Source organism: Passer montanus, unplaced genomic scaffold (assembly GCF_014805655.1).
Source record: "Passer montanus isolate IOZ18808 unplaced genomic scaffold, ASM1480565v1 scaffold2, whole genome shotgun sequence".
Taxonomy (NCBI): Eukaryota; Metazoa; Chordata; class Aves; order Passeriformes; family Passeridae; genus Passer; species Passer montanus.
The window spans coordinates 14,803,104-14,819,296 of record NW_024366591.1 but is presented as its reverse complement, the minus strand read 5'-3'; the positions used below and the strand labels follow the sequence as shown (position 1 = coordinate 14,819,296).

Below are 16,193 nucleotides of genomic sequence, written 5' to 3'. Positions count from 1 at the left end.
TCTCACATGTGCTTTGCTTTCTGCCAGTTGAAGTTGCTTGGAAAGGTTTGCCCTGTGCTTTCAAGCAGAAGTGATAGGGGACAGCTGCTGTTCTGACCTTATGATCAGCAGTTTGGTTCCAGTTTTGCAAGTGCAATATGCACATGAAGAAGGGGAGTAACTACATTTTAAAAGCTACGTTTTGAAATTCTGGATGTGCTTTCCTCATCAAGTTCTTGCAGGCATCAAGGGATGGTTTCCAGGACACTGGATTTTTTTTTAATTACATCATAACTTTTCAAGAATTCTAGGTAAACAAATACTGATTTAGCAAATTAAATTGGATAGCACTGTATTTCTCTCTGGCCTAAAAATGTAAGGAAAAGCTCACATTAAAATAATTGCATAAGCATGTAACATTTTGAAGAAAGAATTGCCACTCTGACCTGACATGTTTACCTTCTGTTTTAGAAGTGATCTGATTGTTCCTTCTGGAGAACCAAAGGTGATATGAGCATCTCTGCAGTCAGTGGAGTTTCTTCCATGCTATGAAGGAGTGTTTTATTTTTTCTCTCCAGTTTTTTAAAGATTTCTTGAATATCTTTTTTGGAAGGACTTTAGTAAAACCAGCAGAAGAAATGAGGGGAATAGACTTGGATCACCATTCTAATAGCTTTCATCACTAGAAAAATCATGCTTCACGTGCGTTACTTAATATGGCTATTTCCAACAAGCTTTTTTTGTTAGTAAATGAATATTTCTGCATTCCTTAAGACACAAGACACTGGAATCTGAAAGTAACGGGCTGATTTGGGTGGTGGGACTGATTATTTTTGTTTTTAAAAAAGGTGGGTGTTGGTTTAAAAAGCATAATTGTAAAATTGGCAAAGAATCTTTTACACTTTATGGTTCTAATACTTGAAAAATAAATGCCTCATTGCTCTACAAGTAGAGTTAATGGGGCGTTTTATTTAAACCTGTTGGTTTAAATGTTATTGCAGAGAACTCTAATTATGGGGGCGAACTATAGGCTTCTGTATCAGGTTCTTGTAAATGTAATTCCTACAGGGACATTCTGTAAATTGAGACGTCACTATGATCTTCTCACATTTTCTCTAAAAACACAAAACAAGAAAGGTTTTAAAATGTGAAAATTTGAAAGCGTTATTTTTTCATTGACAAGAGGATAACCTATTGTTCTCCTAGATTATGTATTTATGAATTTTGCTCAGTACAGAAATAAACCATTTGATTGAATAAATTAGACGAATGTGGTAAAAAAGATACTGCAAACTTGATTTTTTTAGTTACATCCATGTTCACAATACTATAAAAGATGTGTATGCATATGTGCACACACTTGTGCACACACCTACAAGGAAATACCTTGTTCTGAGTCCTGTAAATTGCTGCTGTTCCCAATGATGGAAGACTTCTCCTTTGCCTTATCAAACTTTTGAAGACTGTGTAACCTGGGATATTTGAGTTTTGGATGATAATGCAGGTTCAGGGATTTTTGGGGTTTGCTCGTTTCAGAGCAAATGGAAAATGGTCATTTGTGCTTTTTTATGTAGTGTGTGGTTTTTATAAAGCAGTGCAGTTTGAGTGATAAGAGGAGTGATGCAGGTTGCTTTCTCTTTAGTTTGATGCTGATTTCTACTGTCATTCATTGTTCCATCCCACAGTTTTGGTTGCTGTTGTGCAGAACTGTAAAATCTTGCACGTTTTTGTGCTTTGCTAAACGATGCTGTTGGAGGCAGAGCTTGCTCGGGGTGTTTGAGTTTGCCAAAGGCTTGAGACATTGCTCTCTGAATCGGTGAGAAGATCCTTGGGTAGGGGAAATGGAGGTTCATGGGCTCCCAGCTCCTGCTAACAGAGAATTTACCATTAAGATTCCTGCACTTGCCTCTAGTGAGCACTGAGCAAGGCCTCTAGGAAGCTGTGCAGAAAGTTTGCGCTAGCAGAAGAAATCCTCTGAGACAAAAGCCGAAGAATTTCTGAAGAAATTTCTGCTGCTGCCGAGTGTTCGTCTTATAGAGGAGATGGGACAAAAGCAATGGAGATCAAATGAAAGAGACTTCATCTGCCAGAATATTTATGGAAGGGAAAAAACAGCCATTCAGTCAGAGTGCTTTCAATAGTAACTTGTGACACAGTAAAATGAATTGGGTTCTTTTTTTGCTTTCTTTAGTTTTCCATGTACATAGCCACAATATTTTGAAGTGTCCAAAATATGTAGTTTTTCTTTAAAACTATATATAGCATGTAAGTACCAAATAAAACTTGTTTGAAATATTTATTTCTACTTATATTTTCATTTTCTCACCAAATTGAAGCAAGAGTCAATCTCTGATGGAAAACTCTTCTTGCTACTCATGGTCTGCTTAAAATTTTGTTTCAGATTTTCTCTAATTTCTTTACTAAAAATCAGTACAGAGTCACTTGCAACAAGAAAGAGAGCAATGAATTAGGCAGTTACATTTAGCTTCAGTTTTAAGTCTCTAGGATTCATTTAGGATCAGGTTTAAATTGTGTTGATCTTGAGCTATTTAGGATTGGTTATAAATCATTCTAGTTTATTTTTTGGCAGATTTCAGCACATTTGCTTCGCTGTTTGTGGAAAAATGGGCTGGCTTTATTTCTCACTTTCACTTTGGTTTTTGCTTTGATTTATTTTTTTTTTAGCAGGGTTGGATTAAAAACAGTTTGTCATTACAGTCAATCCAGATTTGCTTCAAATGAGAGCAAGAATTTCCTGTTTCAGGGGCCTGACATACAATATAAAACCAAGGGAATTGAGAGTAGAAGTAGGTGTATAAAATTTTTTAAAAGGATTTAATATTGAAATTCTAAATATTTTGGTTAAGTCTCTTAATGCAGGGGAAACAGTTTCTCTTTTGTTGAGTGTTGTTCTTGACAATAAAATATGGTATGGGAGGAAGGCCAGCTCCTCTGCCTGCTATTGCAACTAGTTGTGTTGTTTGTACCATGAGGGGCAGGGTGGAACCCTGTGAGGCAGAAGTAGCAGGTGCAGCCAGCTGTTCTGGGGGCTGGGAGCAGCAGCCTTCCCCAGCAGAGAGCTGTGTGCTCTGGGAAGGCTCAGCTCCATTCTCCCATCTCCACAACACAGCATCCTCGCTCACAGGGATGATGCTGTGAGTTATTTCAGTACATCACAGCTGCTGCATTGCTCACCACTAGCTCTGTTTGCTTCATGTCTATTATCTCCTTATTCCTCATGAAGAATACTTTATTTGCTTTCTTGCTAAGACCATGAAATAATGTTTGAGATTAAGAATACAGATACAGGACACATTTCAATATCATCACTTAATGCACTGTTTCTTTTTAGAAACAGATCTAAAATCAGCCTTGGAGGTGGTTTGCAGTTTGAGATTCTTTTGTTCCCATTGTGTCATTCAGCCAAGTCCTCTGTTTTAGAAAATTCACCTGTCCAAAGCTGAGCACATGGTTTGTCACATGAGATTTCAAAACAGGATTCCTGTCATGGATGAATATTGAAAATGCCATATTGCTTTATCCAAAGTTTCTGTCTACCTGCACTTTCATAGGCCTTTTTACTGCACTGAGTGTGGTTTTGGTTGTTTTTACATGTTTTTTTTTTGTTTGTTTGGGGGCTTTTTGTTTGGTTTTTTTTTGTTTTGTTTTGTTTTTGGGGGTGTTTGTTTGTTTTTGAAGGTAGGGGCATTGTTTTGTTTTGTTTTTTTCCCAAACGGTACCATTGGAAAGAACTTGCAGATACTAAAAGAAACAATTATAAAAAATGCCTCCCTTAAGCACCAAAATTAAGTTCTGAGATTTGAGCCATAATAAAATGGAACATTGAGCTTTTAACTGACAAATAACTTTTATAAATTAATTTTTTAATCTTACTTTTATTCCACATTTGTATCAGCTCTAAAGCTCTACTTGCACATAAGAGTTATGAGATGGTCAGAAGCACCTCAAAAGACACTGTGCTGCTTTTGGCTGGGGTAGAGTTAATTTTCTTCACAGTAGCTCAAAGTGGGGCGTGTTTGGGTTTGTGCTGAACACAAGGCAGGTAGCACAGGGATGTTTTAGTTACTGCTCATCAGCGCTTGCAGAGTCTGCCTCTCACTCCACCCACCTGCCTGGGCTTGCGTAAGAAGTTGGGAGGGGACAGCTGGGACAGGTGACCCCAGCTGACCATAGGGACATTCCATACCTAACATTGTCATGGTGGGCATATAAAGCTGGGGGAACAAAGAGGAAAGGGGGGATGTTTGAAGTTACAGTGTCTGTCTTCCCAAGTAACCATTACACATGATGGAACCCAGCTTTCCTGGAGATGGCTGAACAGCTGCTTGCCCACAGGAAGTATATATGTAAGAAAATAAGTTGAATTTAAACACAACTACCTTTTTATTGTTCTTTAACTCCATTTAACATGAAGTATGAATATCAAAATATAACAAAAATTCCTAATTTTGTCAAATATTTTCACTCATCCCTTGTTACGAGTAGCTTTGGAAATAACACTTGAGAACACAGTTCTGTACTTAAACACGTCTCACCCAAATTATTCATGGTTCCTGCTCTGTTCTGTACTTGCTCTGTGCAACATTTCCTTGCCTTAATATGCCTTTGCTCTTCTGTTGGAGAGTAGTGCCTATAGTGTGGACAAGGATCAGCTGTAAGGCTTCACCCGTTCTTGTTTCTCACAAATTTCTTGTACTTTGAGAGTTGTTCCTCAGCAGTTACTTTCTGTAGTAACCTGTTTGTAGTTTTCTACCTTTATAGTATGGGTTGATTCAGTTATTTTCTAAAGTCCTTGGAGTGTGCTGTGAAATACAGGACATGGAACAGAAACAGAATAAAGATGAATGCAGACCTGCATACAGCCTGTTGCATGAACAGTGCTGGTTTTTCTGAAGGAGGGGGTGAGGAAACCAAAAGCAAACCATAAAACCATGGAAGGTTAACCAAGCATAGCATGTGTTTTTCAACATGTAGCCGTGTCCTCAAGCACACTTAAGCAGCCAGCCAAAGGGTGCAAGGAATTGTGTTTTGACCTGCTCCAGTTCTTGTTATCGGGACATCTCTCTTGTATGACGAAACTGCAAGTAGCAGGAAAATTACAGGAACCAAGGAAAAGAGTTGTTTCCTCTGAAAGTTCAGGCCCTTGGATCTGGTAAGTTATTATAAACCATTTGGCTTAAATATTAACTGTCTTCACGGCACATAGCTGCCCTAAGGAGCTCTTGAGTTTCTTCTGTTTGCTGACGGACTTGCTCAAGGAGTTTGGCCATTTGGCTTTTTCTGAATGCTAATGAAAAGTCTGGATCTGAAGAGGAATAACAGGTGTTAGGCAACCTGCTGTTTTTCCCAATGTTCTAATGCAGATACATAGAAAACTTATTTTTCAGGATAGATACAGTTAGTTGGTGGCTCTTATTAGAGGTAAGGCAGAAAAATACTACACAAAGCATATACAAATTTGGTTTTCATCCCTACAACCATTCAAGACTGCTGCTAAATTCTCCTGATCCAGATGTATAAATCTGAGTTGCCAAATGCAGCCTTATGCAGCAGCTGCCTATCTAGCTATTGTAGGGTTTTGGCTCTGGCTCTAAATATGTAAAGATATGTGCTATGTACAGTTATTATCACATTATAACCCTCATAAACACTCAACTTTTATTCAAAGACAAGAAGACTAACTTAACCCAGCATAATATTAAGTAATGGACTTTGAAGTATGAAGATGTGAGACTTCCCAGTTTTACTATCAGCTTACATGCAATTTCCTTACTTCCTTCATCAAAATAAACTAAAATCACATTTGAAAAATTTTAGGTTGCATCTAGTGCCAAAAATTCTCATATAGGATAAGGTTTTCCTGAAGTCCTGTTTCCCCACTGTTCTGAATGCCTTTAGTTTTAAAGCAAACAAACAAAATCCTCCTGCCTTTATTGGGAGATACTCTTAAAGAGCTGCTTAAAAACATGTGAGGTAACAGCTACCCTTGAGATTGTTCTGTTTTCTTAAGTGAGCAGAACTAGTCCCTGGAGAAGTTTGCACTGTCAGTGGTTAGACTTGTCTTAGAGGTCTTTTCCAACCCTGATGATTCTGTGATCTCTGTTACTAAGCAGTGCCTGATGCTGCTGATGGGTGCAGGCAGCCTTGGCAGGAAGAACATACCTGCTTGTAGTCTGCAGAGTGTGGAGATGCCCATCTGCTGAAAACGGACCTCTTGGTGGGTAAGAAAATTCTTGAGGTAGGCTTGAATCTCTCCAATGTGATGCTTCCACAAAAGCGTCATTTTCTCTGCATAAATGAGAGAACCACTGGAGATCAATACAAGCCTTTAAACACTTTGAAAACTGATTTTTGTAACAACATTTCAATAATGACTCATTCACCTTCAGCTAAAATCAACATTACTGCAAAGACTGTCAAGGGACTTCCCTGTACTACAGCTTCTGATAATACTGCTGATACGTCAGGTAAATAAAAAGACGAGTACGCTGCTGTGCTGGGAATCTGATCCCTGTGCAAGGGGCCTGCTGATTTACAAGCTGGTTGGCCAGGTAGGTGAAGCTATCCATTAGATGTTTGTGCTGTTGGATTCTGTTCACTACCTGAGAGAGAGTCTGCTCTGTTGCAAATTCTTTATGCTAGAAATGAAACAGATTTGCATTTTCCCTCACTGGGGACTCACCACAGATTTCAGTTTTTCTTGTCTAATGTCTAAAATCTAACCATACCTTTCTAGAGAATGTGGGAAGTATCATCTGAACACCTTTTTCTTGCAAGTCTTAAAGGCTCTCAGCTGCATGAGGCAAGTATTTAAGCATAAAACTTTTTTCTACAGGTAAAAATAATGCTCTTTTATTCTCTCTCATTGAAACTTGAAATATTTTGGCCACATTCTTAAAACCACTTTACTGAACTGCTCCTGCTAATTTAGTCTAGAATTATATCAGCAGGATTTGGTTCGGTAAGTTTTTCTCTTGCTGGTCAGGGAGCAGAGTTAATCTAAAATTTTGGAACACAGCCTCTGCTGTCTGTGGGGGATGCCATCACATTTTACATACTGAGAAAGAAGGTCAAACAGAAAGATGTAACCTTGTTTGAAGTGACCCTTGTCTGAAACACGTTCTCATCTCTTCCATGGTGAGGAGTGTGTTAATGGTCTCCCACCTTCCTACTGAAGTTGTTTTCAAGGACCTCAGAATTTGCTGTGAACCAGCCCTGCAGAATGGCAGTTCTTGAAGAAGGCAAAAACCATGTAAATCAGACCTTTATCTGTGGTCCACCTTCATCCCTGGAGTTTCTCGTGCACTCAAGGACTGTTTTATTTCAAGGGTGACTACAGACACTTGTACTCTAAAAAACTTGTAGAGGCCAAATGGGGGGACGATAGAAGAATATTTAAGGTTGTTCAGTGCCTGACAGTCCTTTGGGAAAAGGCTAATTTCACTCCAGACAGCCATAAGTCTCTTTCAAAGCGCAGTTAATCCTGTGTGAGTTACCATGACCGATCATGTGCAGGATGATGGAGGCAGCATGAAAGGATGGCTCAGGATGTTCCCGTTGGCCAGCCAGTCTCACCAAGCAGTTTGTCAAAGGTTCATCCATCCACTGGACCATGTGTAACATGACTCCTTCTGGAAGGCAGAAAGGTAAGAGAGTAGTCTCTAAACAGAAACTCCAGTGTCAAAGAAGTGAAACTGAGAGGTCTGCCAGAAACTGCTGAAATTGTGAATCCTTCATGCAACTGGAGAAGCAAAATAAGTGCTGAACTTGGTTAATAGGTATGTTTAGGTTGTTAAAAAGGGTCATGTTCTGAGGTTATGCTCTCAGTAAGGTAAGAGGATGGATGGATTTGGTCCATATTTTGTTGGCTTTTTGTTCTGCAAAAATGAATCACTTTATGTGCAAGATCCACTTTTGGCCTATTGGACTCAGTCTGTCCAGCAGCTACTGTGCTCTGCTCACAAAATTAAATGTGACGTGTAGCCAGCTGCATGGCCATTATACCAGATAAAAGAGATTACTTGTTTGACAGACACTATCCAATGCTGGGGCATGCTGGGAAAATTTACATTTGTCCATTTTGCTATAAAGAGTGCTGTATCTTTCATGAGTACCAATTTGGTATCTCTGATACCAAATCCTGAAAATCCATGTGCAAAAAATTTCAAGATATAGACCTACTTCATATTTTAGACTTTTATATCAGTTTCTGCAATGGTAAAATGATTTCAGCCTGAGAAACTGGGGGGAAATGTTACAAATAGAAGTAGACAGGCCACGTACAGCAGTAAAGTTCAGCAAAAAAAAAATTTAGAGTAAAGATTTCAAACAGCTGAACAAAAGTGCAGACAATGGAGTCAATTGGATTTTGTTCTTGAAACTTACAACTAAACAAAGAATTTAAAAGGAAAGAGTTGGGCTGTGTGTCCAGCTGTGCTCCATCTCCAAGTAGAATTAGTTAGGGACATGTGCACTTCTCTGATTCAGCCATTCATGGAGGGTTGCTGCCATACCTTGCTTTGCTAGCTCAGCAAGGCAGGATGTCACGTAACGAAGGGAGTCTTCCTGAGTGTTGGTCAAAAGCATGGTCTGGAGGAGACCTTCGACACAGCGGCTCTCAGTGATTCTCTGCCACAAGAGAGAGATCCATGTTTAGCACTTCCATTGTGGTTTAGTGGTGTCTGGGGGCTTCAGAAGTACTGAGGTGCAACCATCAATAATGGAAATGTCTCCTCCCAGATCTACCACAACCAGGTGAAATCACCTTGGATTGTTCAGAGATCACCTGTACTGAGATATATATTTTACAGACTGAGTTGAAAACAGATAGGAGACTTTGCCTGTGCTGACTTGGACTAAAAGCAAAAAAATGAGACCAAGAAATTAGTTCTGAATGAGTGAGCTGGAGGTGACTGGTTGCTAGTGAAGATGATTCTGAGGTCTTCAGCTCTCTAGGAGTCCCTAACAGTGGAAGCTGCTCATGGCTCCCTAAGTGAGCTCAGGTATCTATCAACAAAAGGGAGTATCTTTTTCTGATACTCATGCTGCATTTTATGGTGCAGTTTTTTACTTGCTACTTAGAGGTTCAAGGTGGATTGGAGACTGCTGCTTTTCAAGCTCCCACACTCTGTTTCTGTCCTGCTGGCATAAAAAGAGCACTGCCTTTTTCCTCTTGTGCCAAGGACTCTTATGTGTTTTAGGGAGCATTCCTTAGACTTGACCCTGGAAACCTGGCATTCCCACTCATGTCTGTGTATTCACTTATGCAGTGAGAGCTTGACACTCTCGCTATTATGAAGCCTTATGAAGGTGAAGCAGCTCCCAGCTGGTAACAGGATAAAGTCACAGAATTTAAGTATTTCAAAAAAAGACCATATTTGTCAAACTTTGAATGGATGGTCCGTTTTTATTCCTACTGTGGGCCTTGAGCTTAAGGGAATTTAGTTTCCTTAGTCACAGCTAAGTCACAATTTCTAACAGTCACAGCTATTAGAAATTTATATAATTGTTATATTAGTGAAAAACCCATAATTTTCCTTCTGGCTGCTTTAAATCTCTGGAACTAGTAGTAATTGGCTCATTAATTTGGTGGGGTTTTTCCCTCAGTATTGATTGCTACTGGTGGTATTGTTTGATCAAGGTACTCCAAAAGGCAAGGAGAAAGGAAGTGCATCTGTACCTATGGATTTCAAAGCAAAGTCAGCAAGAGGGATCTTTATAGCGTTTTGGCATAGCTAGTATCTTGCCAAAAGGCAAAATATACATCAGTTGCTGGGGTTCTGTTTCACAATGAACAGCAGCTGAAGCAAAAGAGCCAGGAAATAAAAATTGAGTTCACAACCGACCTCAGATTTTCCTGAATGATCTCTTTAATCATTATGAAATGGCCTTGGTAGAGGAACTTTTAAACCTATGATGTGGTTAAATTAGGTAACCACATCACTCATAACAAAAATTAGATATTTCTTATTTTAATTAGCACTTTTTTGTATTGCATTGGGAAAATATGAACTAAACTACCCTCCATTTATGGTCTGGTCCTTTTATTCATATATGCAATTTTGTGTAAAATATATAGCAAATTGGCATATGTTTAATTACCCACAGAACTATTTTTCTTTAATGCTGATTTGACATAAACACAAAGGCAACCTCACAGGGTATAGTTCAGTGACAAACATTGTGTTCCTACCTGTTTGTTTTTGGAAAGGCACAGGTTTTTGATGATGCAAGCAGTATGTCCAGCAATCACAGGGTCTGTTTTATGTGCTGCCAGTAACGTCCCCAGGCTCTGCAGTAGCTCAGCACATGCCAGAGTGTCCTGAGAAGAGCAACCAGTATCTCAGTTACATCCAGTGTGGACAACACAACGCAGCTTTGCAGAGAGCTATGGAGAAATCAAACCTAGCTCTGCAAAAAGAGCATTAGTTTGCTTATTTAAACCAAGGGTGTGGCTGGGTCCAGTGCTGCTTCTCTCAAGTACGGTCTGAGTGCACTGACTGTTGAGCACTTACTATGGAGGGCTGGAGTCTTCAAGGTCATGTAGTTTATTGTTGTTTCCACCAAATGCCTCACCGGGGTCATTGCTAAGTCAGGGGAAGGATGTGTGATCCTGACTGGAAGGAGAGGTTGTCAGGATCTCTGTGAAAGGCAGAACTACACGGTGAAGTAGCAGCAGCAGTGTGTCCTTGTGCTCAGCAATTTACCTGGCTACAATAATGGGTTGTATGTTTAGATCAGTTTGTGATCAGGCACCTCTTCAGTAAACATGTCTTGAACAACATCTTCTTTACACACATTTCTCTGCTGTCTCATGATATTTCAGAGGTACTTTGCTGGGTATCTCTCTCTGAATATAGTCTTCCTCCAATTGCCATTAATATTACTTGAATCACAGGATGACCTGGCTTGGAGGGGACCTTAAAGATCATCCAGTTCCAAACCCTCTGCCATGGGCAGGAACACCTTCCACTAGGCCAGGTTGCTCAGACCCCCATCCAACCTGGCCTTAAACACTTCCAGGGATGGGGCATCCACAAATTCCCTGGGCAACATGTTCCGCTGCCTCACCACCCTCACAGTAGGAATTTTTTTCCTAATTTCAAATCTGAATTTACTTTCTTTCAGTTTGCAGCCATTACTCTTCTCCTGTACTGTCAGACTGGAGTCTGGATTACTGCAGAGGTAGGTACCTCAACAACAACATGGATTAAGGGGGCACTGCTGTGTGTAAGAGAAACCTGACTTTGACAGAGTTTATTTTAGGCCTACAGTTAAAAGCAAAAGATTTCCACTTGGGAGTGTTTTTCTCCTTCCCTTAGGAATTTAGGAGTTTTTTATGCAGTTCTTCTGTTTGTTCACAATGAACTATATTATTTGTACTGCTTGGAAACCAAGACACATTAGCAAAGGAGTTCAATAGAAAACAAATCATTGGTCCTATACATAGCTGCAAAAAATCACATAATTCTGAAACCTGTTAAATATCAGGATCTCTAAAGCAGTGTTGAAAGGCAGATATCTTTAAAAGTTAAACTTTAATCTTTCTTTTGCTTAGGTTAAATTGCAAAAGTGTATCTTATTTTCTCTTAATAACAGCTGACATCTTCACTTAGCTCATTTTAAGCACTGTCACGACCAGAAATCCTAAAATTAAACAGGAAAGTAAATGGAAAGGGCAGTTCTATGCCTGAACACAGGCCATTAAAAGAATTCTATATGTAGACATGACAGTAATTTTTCCTTAGTCTTATTTTTCATTTTCTTTAACAAAAGAAATAATATAGTTTTACATAATCCAATTAAATTACCACTGATTACTGTCTTCTGTGCTTTTGGGGCCAAATGGGTCCTCTTTTCTATGTAATCCCATCAAGTATGATACTCATTTTTGATTTGCTACAGCCTGAGAGGAGGAAATTTTCTATGGATTATAAAGAAACTTTCTAATATATAATGACTTCCCTTCCAAGATCTTTTGTTTATTTAGGACCTACATTAACAAGTGACAGTACTTTAATTTTGCTGAACTTCTTTTTTTGGCTGGAATATGGCTGAGATCCAGATTTTGTTTTCTGGCTCAATTTTGCACAGTGCAAGAGAATCACGAGAAAACTGTGAGTAAAAATAGATTGAGTGATTCAGATGGATATTGATCTAACTTCTCCCAAGATTAGAATATTAAAAAAAAAAAAAAAAAGGCAAGGGAAAAAACATTCCAGCAGCAAGAGTGCTTACAGTTGCAATGCTACACTCATTCTCCTTACACAGGGATTTCTTGACAAGGTAAATATTATCCCATTTACCAATTAGCAAGATGGTAAGGCAAAGGTATTTTGTACCTGGAGTGGAGATTCAGTGGCACCATCTGGAACAGACAGACCCTGACTTCCAGGTCTTTTGCTCAAAAGAATTTGACTTAAGAGACTGTTTTCTCGCAAAACCCGATTCTTTAGTGTTTCAGGGTTGGGCTGTCCTTGAGGAAACTGAATTCTATTTCCTCTGCAAGAGGGAAGCTTTCCAGCCCTTGCTGGGAATCCTTGTCAACAGCCTGACCAAGAGATTGCAAAAAGGGAGCTGAAGCAGGGCAAGGAGCTCCCGTGAAGCATTCCTGGGAGTTTGCTTCATGGTAACGAAAGAGCAGACAGATTCTGCCCCATTGTATCCTGGGAAGTATTTGTAATAATTCAAGCATCACTTGACTTGGTTGTAAAGGTTAGCTTTGTTCAATGGTTTGTTTTCCAACAGTTGTTCCCATGGAGAAGTCCCTTTTTCAGTCACGGAGAATTCAGCCTGAGTTAGAGAAAGAAATGTTGAAAAGACTTGAAAAACAGCTCAGAAAAGGCACAGAGATGGGGAGGCAGGATACGAATACAAAGAGGTCAGCTTCTTCTCAGAGTGCCCAGGGCTCGCTCGCACAAAGCAGCAACATTCAGTAGTCAGGGACAGCCGTGTTTGCTCACTAAAACAAATTTAGAGAGGTAGACACTTCTCACTGGGGAATAAAGTGAGATGCTTTGCTTTCCAGCCTCCTGCTACTGACCCTTTTTCCCTCATGAAGGATAGGCTGTTTCACCACGGTGTACCAAGGCTAAGTTTGCAGTGTCTTTGCTTTGTTCCCACTGATACTGACCACGTCTCTTTGTGGCCAGGGATTTGAAACACTGGTAAAGACAAGTTTCAGGACCAGGGAGAAAAAGATTTGTGGGCACTCTTTCCTGGGAGAACAAAAAATGTGAACAATGTTTGGAGACAAGAAAAGCAAAACTGAGTGAGGACCATGTTCCAGCATAATGTCTCCTACTGAATAACATATTTACTGTGCAAATGGCCTTCAACTAACTTAATGCATTTCAACTGTAAGCTTGTTGAGAGCAAATTGTGTTTTGATTGTATGAGGCAGTTTGACAAGCAATGAGGATGTTCTGTGCTCATGCAGCCACTCTGCCTTGCATTTCTCTGTGCTCTAGTTGCTGCTTTCCAGGCATTGAGCTCACCCATTTTTCCCATCATGTCCCAGAGGAAGGGAAGGTGTAATTTTTGTTTGTGTAGAGACAACTGAACTGTAACACACCAAGCTTTAGAAACCCAGAGTAAATTCCCACTCAGGCTGAGTGTATTTCAGGCACAACAAGTACCTAAGGCCACCTGAAGCAAACCCAGAGTAAATTCCCACTCAGGCTGAGTGTATTTCAGGCATAAGAAGCACCTAAGGCCACCTGAAGTTGTTCAGACCCTGCCACTACTGCTTGAAGCAATGTGGCAGGGAAGGTTCTCACATATTTTTGTTCTATGTACCCAACCTCTGACTACCTTCAAACTGTTGTTAGCTTAAAACACTTACCAAAAACCTTTCACATCTATGTTCTTAAGGATGTCTTTAATTACTGTAAAGAAAAGTTTATTTAAAAACAAGAGTAATCTGTCAGTAATTTGCTGTAATTTAATTGTAGGCAGACTTCTTCATGTATGTGGTAGTGCTCACTGTTAATGGTGGTGTTTACCCTGAACATGGGCAAAAGAAACATTCTGTAACTTAGGACATGAGGATACACAGTCCTAGTGAAAGTCCTAATGCATCAACTAAAGACAGACAAGATTTCAAATTCTGTTAGTCCCCCTTTTTGTTTTGGTCCTAATTCAAAATATGTGAATATTCTACAAATGAACTTTTGAGTAACACTGTCCATGCAGGGAGTAATGTATATTTGCTCTTTGTTCTGAACTTAAGCACTTTAAATGTGTGCTCTAAATCAGTTTCTCTGTGGGTGGGGAAGCTCTGTAGCCAAGAAATAACTCCCCTGGTTGCCCTCATGGAGGCAGTGTCTCATGGTGCTGTGTATGTCCTGCCCCTCGTACACCCATCTGCAGACCTATGGTCCGGGGACTGAGGGGTCTAGAAGGAGTTGCAGGGAGTGCAAGGCAGTATCCACAAATCCAACGGCTCTGACACCCATCTCCCCCTCTCCTCTCTCACTGGTCTCTCCTTTGGATCCCACTCAGCACAACAGATGGCTCCTCAGGTAGTTAGTGACAGTGCAGATGCAGTAAACAAAGCCTTGCTATTTCGGGTAGGAGACAGAGGGTTGGGAAGTCTCCCAGAGTCTCTTGGTCATTTTCAAAATGCATTTCATAGGCTGTTTTGCCACAACAGAGTGTTACCCCAGGTGGTGGCCAGAACTAGTCTTTCCCCTCTGTTTTTGGGAAATGACCTCCCATACCTGGTTGGGTGGGTGCTGGGAGAGTATCCAGAGCAGGGCAATGGAGGCACGACGCACGTCCTCGCTGCCAGAGGCCAGGAGAGAGCACAGCTTGGGCAGGACGTTCTCAGCAACCATCTCGGCCTGGATGTCCACTGGGGTGGGAAAACAAAGGAGGTCAGGGGGGTTCAGAGCACTGCAGGGAGTAATTCAGGCTCTGACTCAAACAGCTGAGCTGACTTGCATCAAATTAGAGGGGACCTCCTCATCTCCATGTGATGGGGCAATGCAGAGGTTCAGTTATAAAAATAAACCCTCATTTGTTCTGCCTCCCTTTGCTGAGGGATTAATACAAGCTTGATGGCAGAAAGTAGGTTTGGGCACCCTCAGTCTGTGTCTGAACCTCAAAAAAAACAAGTGGGGAATTTTCTGACTCCATCACTGGCATAAGGCCAGGTAAGAAGGTGGCAGCTGCACAAACAGAAAGACCTCCCAAGCACCACCCATCTCACAGGGTTATAGTTAGCCAGGAGAGAGCCCAGCCACCCCACTGAGTTGTTATACCCCACTTGCCCCTGCAACCTCAGAGAGTGCACTAAAAGGCAGTGCCAGAGAGGCTGGCAGATGGAGAGGCAGATCTAAAAGGTTGAACAGACCGGGTGTTTCAAACACATCAAGGAGTGCCACAGCACTTCCTTCACTCTCAGCTCCTCTATAATTGTGACTACTGGAAAATTAAGCACCTCTACATTTTCTAGATGAATAACTCTACCCTGAAGTCTGGGACTTTAGCACTGAGTGTGCCAGTCCTCTGCCACTATTTCCTGAATATGTCATAAAAATGAATCTTGGACATTTAATAGGGTTTTTCAGGAGGATGACAAATGCATGGAAGAAAATTGCATTTAATGATAGACCAAATTATGCCTTGTAGAAGTCAGGTCCCTACTCAATAAGCAATTTCAGGAGACATTCTGTCCTAATTGGGTTTAATGCTTAGGAAACATGGAAAGAAGGAAGGCTTAGCAACTCACTAAGGCTTGTTCTGTGCATAAACACACCGCTGCTGCCTTTATCACTTTCTCCAGATACTCCCCTTGCTACCTGGGAGCTCTAAAACAGATTTAGTTAGGATATGCACTGCACCTTCCTCTTCCCTTAACATTCAGTTAAAATGTAGAAAATGTCTCTTTGTTTTTGATAGGAAAGGTTCCCAGCCCACTGTGCTCACTCTGAAAGGCAGAGAGAGATAGAAATAGTGTGGTTTCTTTATGTCCAAGACATTGCTTACCACTGGTAGCCAAATTTCTTAGGCAAACACATGCCTGGCTTGAAACCTGCTTGTGCCAAAGAGGAAAACAAAAAATTTAAAAATGAGAGAGAGGAGGAAAAAGAGCAGTTTTAGTAATGCATGTTCTTGCCTATGGCACACAAAATAAACATGACAACACTAGCAAGCTCTTACGTAATATTCAAGAGTAAATTTTGGCACAT

The 16,193-nt window shown here is 40.5% G+C and overlaps 2 protein-coding genes across 4 annotated transcripts in view; one reads left to right on the top strand and one right to left on the bottom strand.

Moving 5' to 3' along the window:
* The window catches only part of MAP7 (microtubule associated protein 7), a 99,424-nt gene extending 97,148 nt beyond the window's left edge, over positions 1-2,276 (top strand). For all 3 annotated transcript variants that reach the window (XM_039707092.1, XM_039707091.1, XM_039707093.1), the window contains exon 18: positions 451-2,276. In XM_039707092.1, coding sequence (XP_039563026.1) covers positions 451-461 — 11 coding nt within the window. In that variant the 3' untranslated portion in view covers positions 462-2,276. The remainder of the gene's footprint in view (positions 1-450) is intronic.
* Positions 2,277-2,379: 103 nt separating this feature from the next.
* The window catches only part of LOC120501200 (vacuolar protein 8-like), a 28,329-nt gene continuing 14,515 nt past the window's right edge, over positions 2,380-16,193 (bottom strand). The window contains exons 8-14 of the mRNA XM_039707094.1: positions 15,991-16,036; positions 14,721-14,854; positions 10,193-10,321; positions 8,514-8,628; positions 7,497-7,631; positions 6,163-6,288; positions 2,380-5,305 (exon numbers count right to left, since the gene is read on the bottom strand). Of these exons, the coding sequence (XP_039563028.1) occupies positions 5,184-5,305; positions 6,163-6,288; positions 7,497-7,631; positions 8,514-8,628; positions 10,193-10,321; positions 14,721-14,854; positions 15,991-16,036 (807 nt within the window). The 3' untranslated portion in view covers positions 2,380-5,183. The remainder of the gene's footprint in view (positions 5,306-6,162; positions 6,289-7,496; positions 7,632-8,513; positions 8,629-10,192; positions 10,322-14,720; positions 14,855-15,990; positions 16,037-16,193) is intronic.